The sequence below is a fragment of the Emys orbicularis genome, chromosome 7 (assembly GCF_028017835.1).
Source record: "Emys orbicularis isolate rEmyOrb1 chromosome 7, rEmyOrb1.hap1, whole genome shotgun sequence".
Classification (NCBI taxonomy): Eukaryota; Metazoa; Chordata; order Testudines; family Emydidae; genus Emys; species Emys orbicularis.
In genome coordinates, this window is record NC_088689.1 from 105,162,707 (window position 1) to 105,180,253 (window position 17,547).

General features: G+C 43.0%; 1 protein-coding gene across 1 annotated transcript in view; it reads right to left on the reverse strand.

Moving 5' to 3' along the window:
* The window catches only part of ERC2 (ELKS/RAB6-interacting/CAST family member 2), a 645,944-nt gene that overhangs the window by 26,230 nt on the left and 602,167 nt on the right, over nt 1-17,547 (reverse strand). The window contains exons 14-15 of the mRNA XM_065408253.1: nt 5,745-5,892; nt 4,458-4,577 (exon numbers count right to left, since the gene is read on the reverse strand). Coding sequence (XP_065264325.1) covers nt 4,458-4,577; nt 5,745-5,892 — 268 coding nt within the window. The remainder of the gene's footprint in view (nt 1-4,457; nt 4,578-5,744; nt 5,893-17,547) is intronic.

Consider the following 17,547-nt stretch of genomic DNA (forward strand, 5'->3'; position numbering starts at 1 on the left):
AGGAGGGTGGTGAAGGACTGGAATGGGTTACCTAGGGAGGTGGTGGAATCTCTATCCGTAGAGGTTTTTATGGCCCGGCTTGACAAAGCCCTGACTGGGATGATTTTGTTGAGGTTGGTTTTGCTTTGAGAAGAGGGTTGGACTAGATGACCTTCTGAGGTCTCTTCCAACCCTAATCTTCTATGATTCTTCTATGATTCTACATGCAAATAGTGCAGTTATACATGCAAATTACCATAATCAATTTGCTTGTACAATTATCTGTTATTTTTTTCTTGTTTTTGTTTTTTAATTGAGTATGTTCGCAAATAGTATGTAAAATTTTGAAAGCATTTTGTGTGTGCAACTATATGTCTTTTTAAAAAAAACCTAGACCTAATTAGCAGTTATATAGAAATTTACTTTTCTAAAGTATTGCAAACAGACAAATACTTGCACTGAAGACAACATATGGATGAAACTTCAAGAAAAGAAAAGGGTGCAGCTGGCTAACCTGTCATACATGGGAAGTAGATGTTTTTCTCCAATTTTTTTTTACTAAGAATTGACTTTGTTATAACACAATTCACATTGAAAATAAAAGCCATTAAATAACATTAAGGTTATGACACAGACTGACAAAAGGAAGGAAATTCATCGTTAAGGTGGAAGCATAACATATGGCCTCATAGGCACAATGGGGCTGATTAAGAAAGCTGTTCAGGTGCTGCCCTGTTATGCCTAGCTATTGAAAAACATATGGTACTTTTCTCCATCACATGGGAATTTCTGTGCTTTCATCAGTTTGTGGTACACCCTTAATGTTCTTTTGAAACTATCTTGCGGAAGTGTTGTGGAGAGCCAATCTGCTTCCATCTGAAGTACAAAATACACCATGATGCTTTAGGACTCTATCAGAGCAATTAGAGCAGTTTATCACAGGGTAAGCCTGTGGTAAATCCAGACACATTTGCATTTAGGCAATTCAATCTCAGTGTAAATCTGTGATGCATTACAGCACTGTGATAGAATCTGGTTTTTGGCGTTAATCCAATCACAATAAAACTCTATGAGAAACCTCAATACATTGGGTTACTCCACTGAGTTTAATAGAGTTCACCTCTTGAACTGTTAAAACACAATAATAAAAATCTACTACATACAGTCCCATATCTCTTTAAATATGAAGCAGATCTTGGATGCCTATATGACTACACACTCTGGGAGTCACCAGATTCTGCTGTATAGTGTTTTCGGCAGCAGTAGGTGAATTTGCAAATGGTTAGATGTTCCTGCCAGATAAGCACCTAGACATTTTAAATGAATTTTAGGAGACCCTAAACATTTTGAGGTCTCCCCACCAAAGTTCTATGACCCTTACCTCCATAGGCCTAACCCGGATCAGAACATATTGGGGAAACTCCTTGGCCCTCTCTCCTGCTGGCAGAGGTATTAGGAGGGAGGCTTCACATTTTCTCCTTATCAGAGAATCTAGGGATCTCATTCACATCAACAGGACTGTCCCCTGTCCCCCCACCAAAAACTTGAGATTTCAGGAGGCTATTCCAGGGCTCCTCATACCAATTATTAAGATTCCTTGGAAAGGCAAGGGGAATTACAGTCCTTCTTCTTATCACCCTCTATGATTTTCCCTTCTCCCAGGGCAGATTTCTTTGGTGGAAGTTTAGGATCTTTGTGGCCCATCAAAAACAGGAATTTCCTAAACGAGACACTTCAACTTCCCATCTCCATTAAAAACAACAGGAGTTTCCAGAGAGACGTTACTGTGGCCTTCACTACCAGTAGCATCAGGACTTTCTGAGATACTGCAATCATTCTTCAGTGACAGTATAGCAGACTGGCATGCTAGGTTCCACATCTCCCAGTGCACAATGTTGTTCACTTTGGGGCTTCACACTTGAGTTTCTCTGGTGTGTTATGCATTCTGGGATGCCACCGGAGAAGACAACAGCAGGGCCAGGGAATGTTTGTGAGACAGAAAGAAAGAGACCCCCCTCCCCCCAGCCTTAGAATATGGCAATGAAAGCAAAAAACTAATGAAACAGGTCTGAGATATATAATGGTACATCTTGAACTTTGGGCAAAGTTTCAGGGCAGTTTTTATTTAGGCTGAGCTGATTTGCCTATATTTGATACTTTCAAAATAACAGCTGATTCAAACAGTATTTTCTTAAGTTAGTCATAAAAAGGCCAAATAAATTTCTATAGTTTTAAAAGATAAATCACCTCCTGACAGAGAACCAGCATATCTAATTTCAAACACCAAATTATTTGCTTGCTAAAGTTACTAATCTTTGAAAACAGAGATGTAAATGGAAGTGCTAACACAACCTAACCCTAACTGTAATATCATTTTGGAATCATTACAAATCAGCTATTCTGTTTTAAACAGGAGATTGGCAATTATCCCCTGGTACCTGATTCATACCACATGTCTGTACCTAGAAGTGATATGGGAGGGCTTCTGCTTTTATTACATGACTATTGTTTTCTCTTTTGGAGCAGTAATATTAAAATATGTCTAACAGGAAGGTAAAATGAGAGGCAGGCTCAACAGAAAAGAGTAAAAAGTTAGTGTTCATTAGACCAAAACCTGAAGAGCAGCACAAAGGTTCCCATTGGAAGGTATAAAAAAGAAGGGAAAAAAGAAACATTTCTATTTATACTGGCGCACAGTAGAAAGTACCAGTGTGGTATGAGTGTTATGAAGAAATATCCTGCAAAAGAATTGATATAACCAGAACATTATAGATCATGCAGCAATACAATGTGGAGATAAATCTGTTTCATGCATATTCTTTGCTACCCAAGCTATGGCTGAATTCTTGTACAGGAAATGAACACAGTACCATAAAAGGCAGAAGCTGAAAACTCCCTGTGAGCAAAGACAGTCTAGGCACTGGAACCCTTAAATTACCCATTTCTAACCTCATTTGCTATCACCTACTGATGTCTCTTTGTGATACAAAAAAAGTCTACTCTTAGTTCTGCTAAAGAGATTCTCAACGACACCTCTTCAGTCTATTGATAGTGGGTCCCCATGTAAACCTTTCCCCCCATTACCACTTTCACTGCAGCCTCACTGATGAGGAGGCTTTCTCTGAGACAGTATGGGGGGAAAAAGTTGGCCACTTCAAGGACTGACCTCCTCTCCACCCCCCATGGGCACCCAGCCTTTTTGTGGGCCTGAGAAGGTGTGCTCCTTGGCTGATTGGCTAGACAGAGGAGTATAGTGTAAGCCTTTTTGCTCCTGTGCACCCAGTGGGAGGTCTTACAGGCCTGTCCCCCTGCCTGAGATGCCATCCTGTGCCTTGGAGGAAATATCTCCCTCACTTGGGAATAGAGTAGGACTGGCTTTTGTAGCCTTGCTATCTGGCATTATCTAGTCACCTTTCTGCACTGGAAAGGAGTATTTCCTTCACTGCCAGATTGGTCTGGGCAGGATGTTTTGGTTTTATTTTTTGTTTGGTTGGGCTTTTTTATTGTTTTGTTTTGCCATCCTTTCTCCTCTCAGTCACCCAGGGACCTGGCGGATAAGTTAGGTTGTAAAATTAATGTCACAACTTGGCAGATGCCCATCATAGTTAATTGTTCAATAGGGTCTGGTTCCCCTGATAAATCAGAATTGGAAGCAGATTACGCATCTCCTAAAAAAGGTGGGGAACAGGGTCAGGGTTTCTAATGTCCGATACAGCAAGGAGACAACCTCTTTTCCCTATACCCTTAACTCTTGCATGAGGAGAGGGTAGTAGTGACCTGCAATGAGGACTGATATCAGCCCTCCCCCAGATTGCACAGATTACAGAAGGAAGGATGACCTACACAGAGGAGTCCCAGATGTTTTACTTAATAAAGTTGCAGCCTAGTTAAACCACATTCACTGTGTTTTGTCTTTCTTCTTGAGATGTCCAGGACAATAAAACGAGGTAATTTTGGCATCAATTTAATGTGTATAAAAGCTATAAATAGTGAAGTAGCATCTAAACTATCCAAAATAATGCTTCTCTAGCTACTCCCTTCTCCTTCTTCTTGCTTCTATCTGTTTCTACAGTGTGGCTGAAGGAAATTATGGATGTTTTGCAAACTTTCACAGAAATCAGTTGAAGAGATATACCCCAATATGTGTATAGGTATCTAGAGTGCATTTCAAAAATATCGTTGACGAACATTGTAAAGGTAAGGTGCTCTATTATTTCACTCTTCAGTCAGGAAAGATGAAGGAGAAGGAAAGAAGGGACTTATCTGAAGTGGTCACAGGAAATATCTGCTATCATCTAACAAAAATAAAGAAAAAAGAAAGAAAAGAAAAAGAACCTATCCTTGTTTGAATCCATGCTGTTGGCTGCAGCATGGGAAATCCTGGGATCAATAAGTAAAAAGAATGAAAAAGTACAAATGTTGATGTATCTACTGGGTATATGGTATTGGCTGAAATGTCTCCTAAATAGCTGACTGACCTGAGACATATGTGCATCATGGCTGGAACCCAGGTACTTGGCAGCAATGTCTGTGATGAAGTCAGCATCACAAATGGATGATATGTTCATGCTCAGGGGCTGTTTCCTATTTCTATAGACCTGTGGGAAAAAGCTATAATGATTAGGTGCATGAGGTCAGAGCTATAGGGAACTTAGCTAAGAAGCATGGGTTTTCCTTAATTTTCTGTTGCTGAGTGAATGAAAACCTATAGTATGCAATGTATGGTTCAGAATAAAGAATCATAACATTGTCTAACTACAGTATTAACATGGCATGCTCACCTGTGAAATGACCCACTGATTGATTTCTTTGAGAGGCTGAAGGGAGTATGACTTTGCCTTGTGATATTTTCCTGCTTCTCAGGTAACAATCACAAAACTCAATGATGACACTACCAAACAAAGGAAAACACCAAATACAACACTATCTACCAGTCACGGTCTGAAAACAGCCTTCTCATCTCTTTGTTCAGCATTACTAAAGGAGAGAAGGTGTTTGACAACATGCTCATATGACACACGACACAGATAGTTACTACGTAGGTTATCTGAGCATCCTTCCCTCACTGGCTTGCTATTGAGCCTACGGTACCTACAAGTGCTATGATGAAATCAGAGAGTAGTCAGTGTACAATGTGTGTTCACATTATTGAAATTAATCAGTGGAGATGTCCAAGATACTGTATGCTGCTTACTATGGTAATTTTCCTCATTTGTAAGGTAGAAAATAAAATGACATTTACAGAGTTTTTCATGTAGCAAAATTTATTTCTAGAGCCTGTAACTAAGCACTCATCTGCTACAGTGTATTTATAATAACAAAGATAAAAGTATTTTTATTAATTTTGGGGTTTGTTTTAATCACAATTATGATTTCCAGATAACCTCTCAGAAAACATGGAACCTTCTGAACAAATAACTACTTACTACAAATGTACACATATCTAAACAGCTTCGAAGCGATGCATCTGCTCTTTGATGTCTTTTGTGATGACGAAGGTGGCAGCTTTTATGGAAGAGGGAAAACAGAAAGTGTGTTGGCTGCATATAACATGAGCCAAGCAAACATGCATCTAAATACTACAGCCATCAATTAAGTAATAGTACAGCAACATTTACACTATTCTTACCCTACCTTGCACAGCTGCTGGTACAAGGTAGGCTTGGCTTGAAGACTTTCAATATGAGGTTAGAATAAAACAGTGAAAATGAAAATACCAACAAGCCGCAGCCCCCAATAGAAGAGTAAAATGAATGTTCTCCCACCTGCTGTTTTAACTGATGCACTAATCTGTCTTTCTCTCGTTTAAGAGCCATTACTTCCTCTTGAGTCTTCTTCTTCTTTGAAGCAGACAGTTCAAGCAAGGCAATGTTTGCATCTTTTTCACTGATTGCAGCAAGCAGTGCTTCCTGCCTGATAAAATAAAATAAAAAAATGCTATTGTTTCTCATTTAAATAAATCAGAAAACACTTAGGAATATTTCTTGTGATAGTTGAAAAATCATTTACACTTAGAATAGTCATCCAGTTGCAAACTGTGGCAGGTGTCATAAAATCATGAAAAGACTATGTGCCAACAAATTAATAGAATGGGCTCTCTCTTGATCCAAATATTTCACATGACATTTAGCTGAATACATGTATTACATGATATAATGCAATTTTTAGCAATGTTTCTTTGAATTCTGTCATGTTAGAAACAGTCTTGGACATATAGTTTTAAAACACACTTTGCTTAATCCAAGTAAGCTTGTCACTAAAAATTCATATTAGAAATACCTAACAAGAAAGACTTAAATGCTACAAATTAAATATATTTTCCAATCAGTTCTTTATCTCTGCCTCCTGGCGATTTAACCACACAAATAACAGGTCTCTGGACCTTCCTCTCATTTACTCAACATTTTCCTATTATTTATAAGCACCACACAGGATCTGTTTTTAAATTATCAGTGAGTACCATAATACAAGAGTAATTTCTGGCAAAAAGTGAAAATGATGAAACATGGACTTCACGGTTACTCCCTCTCTTTCTCTTTCTCCTCCTTCCTCTTAATCCATGCTTTGGAGCCATTTGCATGTGCCAACCATGGCATTAATTAAAACAATCCTGCAGTGGAGATGCAGGGAGTCATGAAGGGTTGTGGAAGGGTCTTACTCCCCCTTACATTCCTAAGCATCCCTGAAGACAAGACAGCAATCTTTCCCTTAGTTTCTTAAATAATAAGAAGAATGTATTAGATTTGTGCAATGAGAGAAACAAAATATTCCAGCTCAGAAAAAACACATAGTATATAAAAGCTTTTAGAATAGAATACGTTATGGCCTATGCCTTCCTCCAGAAATACGTACGCTCAATCATGAGAAAAAATAAACATGGATAAATGAGTCATAAATTAACCCTAAGCTCCACCTGTTAATAGCTGTAAGAATATGGCTCATGAACTTCATACAAGGTAAGGTAAGAGGCTGAAAATTTTATAGTCTCCAAGCTTAGCAGCAAAAATGTCAAGGAAGCTATATCACTTTTATTTCAAAGTTTCTAATGTATTAATGTAAATATTTAGAGGACAATATTTCTGATGGAGCCAAAGCAAAACAACCCATATATTCTGCTCTCAAAGTTATGAGATATGGATTAATTTTAGATAAACAACTGCATTTTATACATAGACTTAAAATTTTCATTTATTATTCTGCCTGTTCATTATAATAAAAGTTTCTTTGTTTTTAATTCTATTTTTTATAAATGGTGCATAGAAGGATGCCATATTCTCCAACAGTCTTTGTTTAAGTACAAAGTGACATTAGAAAAGTTAGTTTTAAAATTATTATTTTTTATCACAAAGATATTATGCAAAAGCATTGTGTATCCAGATTTTTCAATAAGTTTTTAATGGGCTTATAATAATAATAATTATTTTAATGTGCTATTTGTGCTTAAATAATGTATTTCTTTTAATATGCTTAATTCCCTTAGATGATCCCAGACTTTAAGTGCATTGGAACAGAAAAAACTGATTTGCAGCAGCTCATCTTCCCATCCTGGCCTAAATAGAGAATGTACACACAAAAGTCCAAATTTTCCTTCTTCTTGGTGGTTGGCTTTATTGGTAACTCAAACAACATGAAAAAAACCCACCCTTCAGCCTCAGGTTTCTCCCTGCAAGTCTTTCTTATTTCAGCTCCTACTTTCCTCAGAATGACACCAGGACTCCCTCAAGTAACTTTGCTGGAGATAACAAGAGCCATCCAACAGCAAGAACCAGCAATAAGCATTCTGCATCTTTAAAGGCACAGAAAAATATATTCTATTATTGTATAATATATTCCCCTTCTAAAGTTAAATTGGACAAAATATGTGATTACATGAAACCAGCTAAGCTTAATGATTTGATTGTTCAGTTGATAACAGACATTTTTATTACCATATATAAAAAACGGTTACTCACCCTTTTTGTAACTGTTGTTCTTCGAGATGTGTTGCTCATATCTATTCCAGTGAGGTATGTGCGCACGCCGCGTGCACGGCTGTCGGAAACTTTTCCCTAGCAGCTACCCGTCGGGCCGGCTGTGGAGCCCCCTGGATTGGCACTGGTATGGCGCTCTATATACGACCCTGCTGGCCTGACCCCCTTCAGTTCCTTCTTGCCGGCTATTCCGACAGAGGGGAAGGTGGGGGGGAATGGAATAGATATGAGCAACACATCTCGAAAGAACAACAGTTACAAAAAGGGTGAGTAACCGTTTTTTCTTCTTCCAGTGCTTGCTCATATCAATTCCAGTTAGGTGACTTCCAAGCCGTACCTCGGAGGCGGGATCAGAGTCAAGGTATTGCAGATCAAAGAACCATTCTGCTGAAGGCCGCATCGTTCTGAGATTGGTGGACAATGGCATAGTGTGCCATAAAGGTGTGCACTGAAGACCACGTGGCAGCCCTGCAGATCTCCTGAAGAGGTACGTGGGCCAGGAAGGCTGTCAACAAGGCTTGCGCCCTCGTGGAGTGAGACGTAATGGCAGGTGGAGGAACCTTCGCCAAGTCATAACAAGCGTGAATAAATGCCGTGATCCAGGATGAGATCCGCAGAAGGTTGAACACTTCCTGTTGGCCCGCATGGCGAACAGGTCGATTCGGGGAAATCCCCAACTGCGGAAGATTGAGTGGATGATGTCCGGATGAATCGACCACTCATGCGTAAGGAACTGTCTGCTCAGGCTGTCCATCAGCACGTTCTGAATGCCTGGCAGGTATGAAGCTTGGAGAAGGATGGAGTGGGCTAGACAAAATTCCCACAGTAGGAGGGCTTCCTGATGGAGAGGAGACGATCGGGCTCCGGCTTGCTTGTTTATATAAAACATAGTCATGGTATTGTCTGTGAGCACCGCTACACAGTGACCCTGAAAGCGAGGCAGAAACACTTGGCACGCAAGGTGGACCGCCCGGAGCTCTTTGATGTTGATATGCAGAGCCAGTTCCTCTACTTGCCATAAGCCCTGAGTTGTCAGGCTTCCGAGTTGCGCTCCCCAACCCAGTGCAGATGCATCCATTACCAGAGTCAAGGTGGGCTGGGGAAGGTGGAAAGGGACCCTGGTACTCACCATGCGGGGGTCGAGCCACCATCGTAGGGAATTGAGGGTATGCCTTGGAAAGGTCAGCACCATGTCCAGACTGTCGCGGCGTGGGCTATACACGGATGCGAGCCACGCTTTCACAGGCCTGAGTCGCAATCTGGCATGCTGCACCACATAGGTGCAGGATGCAATGTGGCCCAGCAGCCTGAGGCACTGCCTCGCTGTGGTGGTGGGAAAACTGCAAAGGCTGCTGATTATCTGCAAGAGGGTAAGATGCCACACCTCTGGGAGGAATGCTCTCGCTTGACTGGCATCGAGAACTGCTCCGAAGAACTCTATTCTTTGAGTCGGGGTGAGGACGGATTTGCTGAAGTTGAGAATGATGCCTAAGTGTTCGAACGTGTCTCTGACCATTTGCACCTGCGACTCTACCTGCTAACGAGAGTGGCCTCAGAGGAGCCAGTCATCCAGGTAAGGGAAGACATGCACGTGATGGCCGTGCATTTGGTGAAGACACGGGGAGCCATGCATAGACCGAATGGGAGAGCCGTGAATTGATAATGTACCTTGTTTACCACAAAGCAGAGGAACCGTCTGTGAGACGGGGTGATAGATATGTGAAAATAGGCATCCTTCATATCGAGGGTGGCATACCAGACTCCCGGATCCAGAGAAGGGATGACTGTGCTCAAAGAGACCATGAGGAAATTCAGGCTGACAATGAACTTGTTGAGTTCTCTTAGGTCCAGAATTGGCCTTAGGCCTCCCTTTGCTTTGGGGATGAGGAAGTAATGGGAGTAGAAACCCTTGCCTTTGAGCTCCTGGGGCACCTCTTCCACTGCTCCTAGAGTGAGGAGGGTTTGAACCTCCTGGATGAGAAGTTGCTCGAGAGAGGGGTCCCTGAAGAGGGACATGCAAGGGGGATGGGAGGGTGGGAAGGAGCAGAAGTGGATAGAATATCCCACCTCTACTGTGCGGAGTACCCACCGCTCCGATGTAATAAGGGGCCATGCACAGTAGAAGCGGGATAGACGGTTCAGGAAGGGAGGATAGCTGTCCAGGTTGTGGACTGGTAATTCGGCCTTGTGTGCACCTTCAAAAGTGGTGCTTAGGGCCTGGAGGGGGCTTGGACTGTCCCTGGCCCTGCCCAGGAGGCGGCGCGATGGCCTATGCTGACTATATCTATTCCTCCTGCGGGAGAAGTCCTGCCTGGGCCTTGCGGGGAAAGACCGCTGCTGGGTGGTCTGTGGTTTGAAAGACTTCCTTTGGGTCGCCGGGGTATGCATGCCGAGGGACTTAATGGTGTTACGGAAGTCCTTCAGGCTATGCAGTCTAGAGTTTGTCTGCTCAGAAAACAGGCCATGTCTGTCAAATGGGAGGTCCTGAATTGTTTGCTGAACTTCCGGGGGGAGACCCGAGGATTGGAGCCAGGCATTGCGTCTCATCGCAATACCCGATGCCAGGGTACACACTGCCGAGTCCGCGGCATCCAAAGAACCCTGGAGGGAATCCAGGCTACGAGTCTTCCCTCCTCAGCGATGGCCCCCAGTTCAGCCCTTGACTCAGACGGGAGAAGCTCTTTGAACTTTTGAACCGCAGACCACGAGTTATAACTGTACCGGCTCAGGATCTCAAGCTGGTTAGCGATCCAGAGAAAAAGGTCCCCTCTTGATTCTCCAAAACAAATCAAGGCGTTTAGCGTCTCTTGATTTGGGCACGGGCCCCTGCTGACCCTGCCTCTCTTTTTCATTCACCACCTCCACAACAAAGGAACACAGAGGGGGGTGAGTGAAAAGATATTCGTACCCTTTAGTAGGGACAAAGTACTTCCATTCGGCCCCTTTGGCTGTAGGGGGAATGGAGGCAGGCGTTTGCCAAATAGTTTTGGCGTTAGACTGAATAGTCTTTAGCATGGGTAAGGCCACCCTAGAGGGACCCTCTGGTGCCAGGATGTTCATCACAGGGTCCTCGTCCTCTACCACCTCCTCCACCTGGAGGTTCATATTTAGGGCCACCCTTCGGAGGAGTTCCTGCAGGGCCCTGTAGTCCATAGGTGATGGACCAGATGTGGAGGTACCCGCCACCGCTTTGACAGGAGGGGACGAGGAAGATGCCACTGGCAGGACTGGTTCTGTGATGGCCTCCGGATCCTCTGGGATGGGCTCCTCCCGAGCCCCGGGTGTAGCTTCCACCGGGAGTGAGGTTGGATCCGGGTTTTGTGAGGGATCCTGAGGCAGGCAGCTGATGATTGCCTCGGGGAGGCGAGACCCTAAATGGGACGGTGGGGGAGCACTGGGGGGGGCACCTTGGGCCTGATGGTACGCCCAAGGGGTCCAGAATTGCCACTGGGGTTGCCAGTGGGGCGCTGAAGCGTCCTGTCTAAGACTTTCCAGCCCAGATCTGGGTGCTTCCAATACCCCTGATGCTCTGCCTGACCTGAAGGAGGCTGATCTCGAGTGGGATGGCCAAGGGAGGGCAGTGTGGGACTGCCCCACAGAGGCCTCCTCCTCCTTGAATGGATGGGATGAGTGCCGTGGGGAATAACGAGGGCAGGACGGTGACCAGTGGTGTTGCTCTGGGGAACGGCGGTGAGGTGCGGAGCGGTGCCAGGAGGTCCATTGGTGCTGCGAGGTGGGGCTCCGCCTTGGTGGAGAGTGGTGCCATGATGTAGAGCGGTACCATGATCGAGGCCCTTGCCAAAGCGGGGGACGTTGTCCAGAATGAGATCTGGAATGGTGCCATGAACAGGACCGGTGCCGTTCTGGGGAGCGGTGCCGAGATGGGGTGCGGTGCCGTGACGTCGAGCAGTATCGCTGGGTAGAGCAGTGCCGGTCGGTCGAGCGACGAGTGGGAAGTGCAGTCCGAGGTAGATGCGAGCGATGCCACTAAGTCACAGATTGGGATCTGGACCTCGAGCCGGACCATGATCTATCAGTCGACGACCACCTTGAGTGGGAATGGCTCCGAGAGTCAGGGCTGCGAGACCAGTGCCGCGAGTCGGACTGGTGCCTTGAGTCAGACTGGCGCTGGGCATATGTACGGGGTGCCGGGACTCAGAGTGGCGCTGGGACTCAGAGTGGTGTCGAGACTCCGAGCGACGCGGAGATCCTGGTTGGGGGGCAGATGGCCCGAACATAGGCAGTTTACCTCTTGAAGGTGCCGTGCCTCAGGGTAGTGGAGGCCTCTAGACTGGAGACTTGGGCGCTGTCATTTTGATAAGCCCCCTAGTGGCCTCAAAAGTGTCCAATGTGGAGGATAGCGTCACCTCCTACACCTGCAGCCACAGGGAGTCCAGGAGCGCGGGGCTTGAGGTTGAGCATGGAGGTTGAGCCTGAATGGAGGGTCTGTTGGCCGTAGGCCCATGCTCTGCAGCTCTGCCGAGGCTGCGGTGCTGTTGTGGAGGCTTGTCCTTGGCCTGCTTCTTGCGGGCAGCCGGCGAATGGGAGCCGTGCTGAGGGGAACACTTCTGAGCCCCAGGAGACTGCTGACCCCTGGGAGGGCATACCGAGTCTTTTTTCGGTGCCGCGGACGGCACCACCGGAGAAGCGCTCCGCACCGAGGCACTCGGGGCCGGGTCTTGCTGCGGATGGAGGGCAGACTCCACGAGGAGTTGTTTTAAATGAACGTCCCTCTCTTTTCTAGTGCGAGGCTTGAAGGCTTTGCAGATCTTGCACTTATCTGCCTGATGGGCTTCTCCCAGACACCGGAGACAGGAGTCATGGGGGTCACCCGTGGGCATAGGCTTGGCGCAGGAGCTACAGGGTTTGAAACCCTGGGACAGCATGCCCCAGAGCCCTGCGGGGCACTTGTTGAAGGGGAAAAAAAACCAATCACTAAAGACTACAATTAACAACTAGAGGAGAACAATTAACTAACAATGGGTAACTATATAGAAAGATAAGCAGAAGAGTTAGGGATTAGTGGCGCACTTGCGAGCAAGAGACCACTGTTCCAACAACCGTCACTGGCGGTAAGAAGGAACTGAAGGGGGGTCGGGCCAGCAGGGTCGTATATAGAGCGCCATACCGGTGCCACTCCAGGGGGCTCCACAGCCGGCCCGACGGGTAGCTGCTAGGGAAAAGTTTCTGACAGCCGTGCACGCGGCGTGCGCACATACCTAACTGGAATTGATATAAACAAGCACTCGAAGAAGAACTAAAATTACAAACAAAAATTGGTCATAAGTTTCCATAATGTCCAATGGTTTATGCTAACTAAAAGAATATTTCTGAAATAGTCGGGGGTTTTTGTTAGCTTCCATTGAGCAACCAATTTTTGTCAGTATCTTGAACAATCCTTGAAGACAGCTTTTGCTGTATTAGTCTTGCTTTCAGGACATCTAGAATAAAATTTTGCACTGTTTACCACATTAATGCTATTGGGCTCAAACCCTATTGTTTTATTATTTGTTGCTATTACAGTAGATACATCAGATGAATATCAAGGTATAAACTGAATTGTACTAAAACAAAAAAGAAAGAATTAAGTTGCTTGATGCCGAAAGATGAATTCTGCAATCACATGTTTAGTTCAAATTGCTCCATGTTAGAATTACAAATCTAGTAATAATTGAGTTCCCATACCTAGAACTTCTAATAGGAAGCACAATATATAATCACTGTTGGGATGTGCAGTTGACAAAGTTGACAGAATGGTCAGAATAGAAACCTAACAAACTCAGGCTGACTATGGACTAGGCGGCAATATCTCAGATTTCCCAGTGGTTCTTAAATCTGGTTAAATTAGAAGTTAAGATATGTAGATACAGTTGCATATTCTCTAGTAGGTTTCACTTTAAATATTTGCCAGCTGGTGGGTTTCAAATTTTCAGTTGCTACATTGTCATATTTTACTAAGTGTAATGCAGAGTTTACCCAGCTGTAAAAGAAGAGGACTCTCTCAAAGAATCATGTGGAGAATGAAAATGTTAGGTCAACATCAAGGGATAATTTTTTTGTCAACTGCTAAGGAAACCAAATAAGCTGCTGTAGTGAATCTTTATATTTCCTCCAGAATTTACCTGGCAGTGAGGCCCCAAATCTGAATAGAGAGCAAGGGCAGTCACAGGTCTTGGTAAATTTGGTAGCATTCAGACAACTGACACTTAGATTTACTCATATTTGTCTTTATTTTTTCACCTGCCTAAAAATGCCATATGTACTTGCGACCATAGAAGTGTGTGGGTTTGTAACACTATCCAACCCCACTTTTAAGAAACACACACACACACACACACACAAAATCTTCTGAATATCAAGGCAGCAATCCAACAATCGTTGCCAAGTCTGCACTCTAGGTCCTCCAACTCAGTGGACACCTAGATATGCAGACCTACAGCAGTGTTTCATAACCAGTGGGTTATGTCTACCCCTCCCCCCCCACACACACAGGGGTATGAAAGGCAATCTAAGGGGGTTGCAAGGCATTGACAATTTTTTTACAATCTAAAAAACCCCAAAATCTTGATCCCCAACTCCCCGAATACCTTTGCTCTCAATGTCAATTATTTTCTGTCAACCTCTCAAAACATGCCCAAATATATAGGGTTAACATTGTTATCCTTGATACATTTTTACACTAAACGTTAGAGGATCATGAATGTTTTTGACTTTGAATAAGAGGTCACCAACCTGAAAAGGCTGAAAGAGCATAAACTCTGCTGATGCCTTTTCATTGGGACTAAGAGACATAGATCATGCATGATCTGAATAGTGACAGTAACAATCCCAAGCTATACAATCCAACTGCATTTGACCAGGAGTTTTGGCTAACCAGAGATTAGTTAATCAGATCGGACTATATATTCTACCAAAGATAACATTTGATTACTCTCTCTTGACTACTTAAATCAACAAGCAAGCAGTAGCTCAAAACAATATGCATTATTGTGACATATATCACTACAATTATTGAGGTTAAAAAAAACCAAGAGCCAGACTATGACAGACCTTTATACAGGCGTATATAGGGACACTAGAAGCTTTCTCCCTCTTTTTGTGGCCCATGCCGTGTGGTCCTAATGTCACTGCAGTCCCTGCACTCAGACTCCATTAAATTCCAGGAAGACATAGCTTAATAAAATAGGATATTGGCTGTTTTACTAATTTATTTTAAGTGAAGTGAACTGAGTGCTCATGGGAGAGGCCAGATGGACAGCCTTGGAGCCTAAAGTTCTCTGTTGTTTCATAGAACATGTGCAGCTCTGACAGCAGCTGTGAAAAATTCACCACACTACCTTGCCAATGAGCCTGAAACCTCCTCTGAAGGGAACTCTGAGATTGAAAGGGCAGTTCAGCCTATTAAACCTGGCCTCTCTGCGGAAAAAGTGTCAATAAGGATGGTAACTACTGCCACTGTAGCTGGGGGATTTTAAAGCCATGAAACAAGGAATTAAGCTGCAACTTATTTCGTATTCACTATCAAAACAGCCATTAGATGGTAATGACTTCCTCATTAACCAACATGGACTAAATTTGATTCAGTGACCTAAAAAGATGGGAAGCTCCATATATAAATCTCCCAAGTCAGAGATGTACCGTACTTACCCTGTCACTACTAGAAATTGCGGCCTACAATGTATGCCCTCTGAACATATCATTTGAAAATTAGGGCTTGAATGGCACTGAGTACAACATACAGTCTGATACACTCCCCTGCTGACAAACTTAAAAGCATCAGCATCATGTATCACTCTTAATTACATCCCAAGTCAGCAAAAGTAGTAAATATCATAATATAGTTCTATAGAGATGTTATCACTTATTGCAGCTAAAATGTCTCCTTAGTGTTTAATAAACAATAGTAATAAAAATACCTTTTAAAATAATTTATTAGAGCAGTGCATTTAAAAACATTCTCCAGCATTAATATTTACAGAGAGCAATCCTTTTTGCTAATAGTAGCTTGTCCCCGTGCCCCCAAACTAATCTATTACATAAATATTGGAGTAATATTTCTAACATCAAGAAAAGTTAATCCAGCCTTACATGGTCAAATTAGAAAAATCTCTAAATTAACAAAATAGTCCCTAAATCCATCAGCATTTTCTTCCAAAATTTTAATAATAATTCCTTCTTATTAGTATTGCACTTTGAATCCCTTTTATCCATGTAAGGAATTCATTCTTGCCATTCCTCCAAAAAACAAAACAAAAAACAAAATAACCAAAATGCAGATGACTACTAGAGAAAAATACTGCTGAAGATGCAGCTAAAATATCAAAATCTGGTTGTGCATTACAGTTACATGATGGCAGTGTGAGGAGGGAGGGCAGTGACATCCTGAGACTTCACACTCCCTTTGACGGGTGACTGCAAAGCCCTATGGAGTCTTGCAGCTGATCAGCTCCCAAGCCGGCCAACTGGATAAAAAGACAGTGAATGCAACAGTGTCTTCATTATTGCACTTGCCTGACAGATTCACTCAGCCTATCTGACAATGAGAATTTTAGGACACTGGGGAGAGTCGTTTGTTGATTTGGGAAGTTTTGTGGAGGTTTGTCTACTTTAACTTATTTTTGTTTTCTATATTACAGTTTAGGGCCTAATTGTGCAACCTTTGCTCATGCTGAATAGTAATTATTAAAGCAAGTAGTCGCACTGAAGTCAGTCTTCAGACACTACTTATTTGAGTAAATACTACTCAGTGTAAGGGTTGCAGAATCAGGCCCCTAGAAGGAGGAGGTAGTTTATGTGCTTAAAACTAATTTCCTATCTGTGCATCTACAGTTCATTTTTTGTCACGTATTCATGAGCTATTTGAAACATTTTGGACCCCATTCAAGAACAAGGTAAGTCTTGAGGATATGCAAGTTTTTATGCAAATTATGGTCAGAGTAATTAGAGAGGGAAATGACTTATTAGAGCATAAAGTTAATTCCTCAGAAATGACACAATGCAGTGCTCCACCCAGAGAAATGTATCAGTTATTAAAATTATAATACAATGGATTTTAAACAAAAGGCACAGTACTTTAAAAAGTTGTACAACCTGCCTTTTTTGTGTAACTGATCAAAAAAATTCTTAGCAATGGATGAACTGACTTAGATACTAAAATCAAGCTGAATCTTTACTGAAAGCCTAAGCTAAATCTTTTGAGGTTCAAAAAGTTTACTTTTAATTTGGGGGCACCTCTGTGCTCTGGTTCCATCCTGGATCAGAAATGGAAGTACTGTACCCGAATACTATGAACATTGCAAAGCTTGTTTTATTTCCAGCATGGTTGGCAGCAGATTCTGAAATCTCATGTATCAGTCTTGTTTCCACTCCTACTTTACAGATCAAAAAAAATTCATATATATTCGGACACTACATGTTTGAACCTGCAAAGCTTCTGAGATGTGTTGACTCCCTTCTGAAATTCAACAAAATATATACGATATCTAACCACTACTCTCTACTCAGCTTGAATATAGGTTACTATTGATTGAAAGATAATATATAACGTGAATAATTCATCTTGACAGTTATCTACTATGCACAGAAGAATAGGATTGCT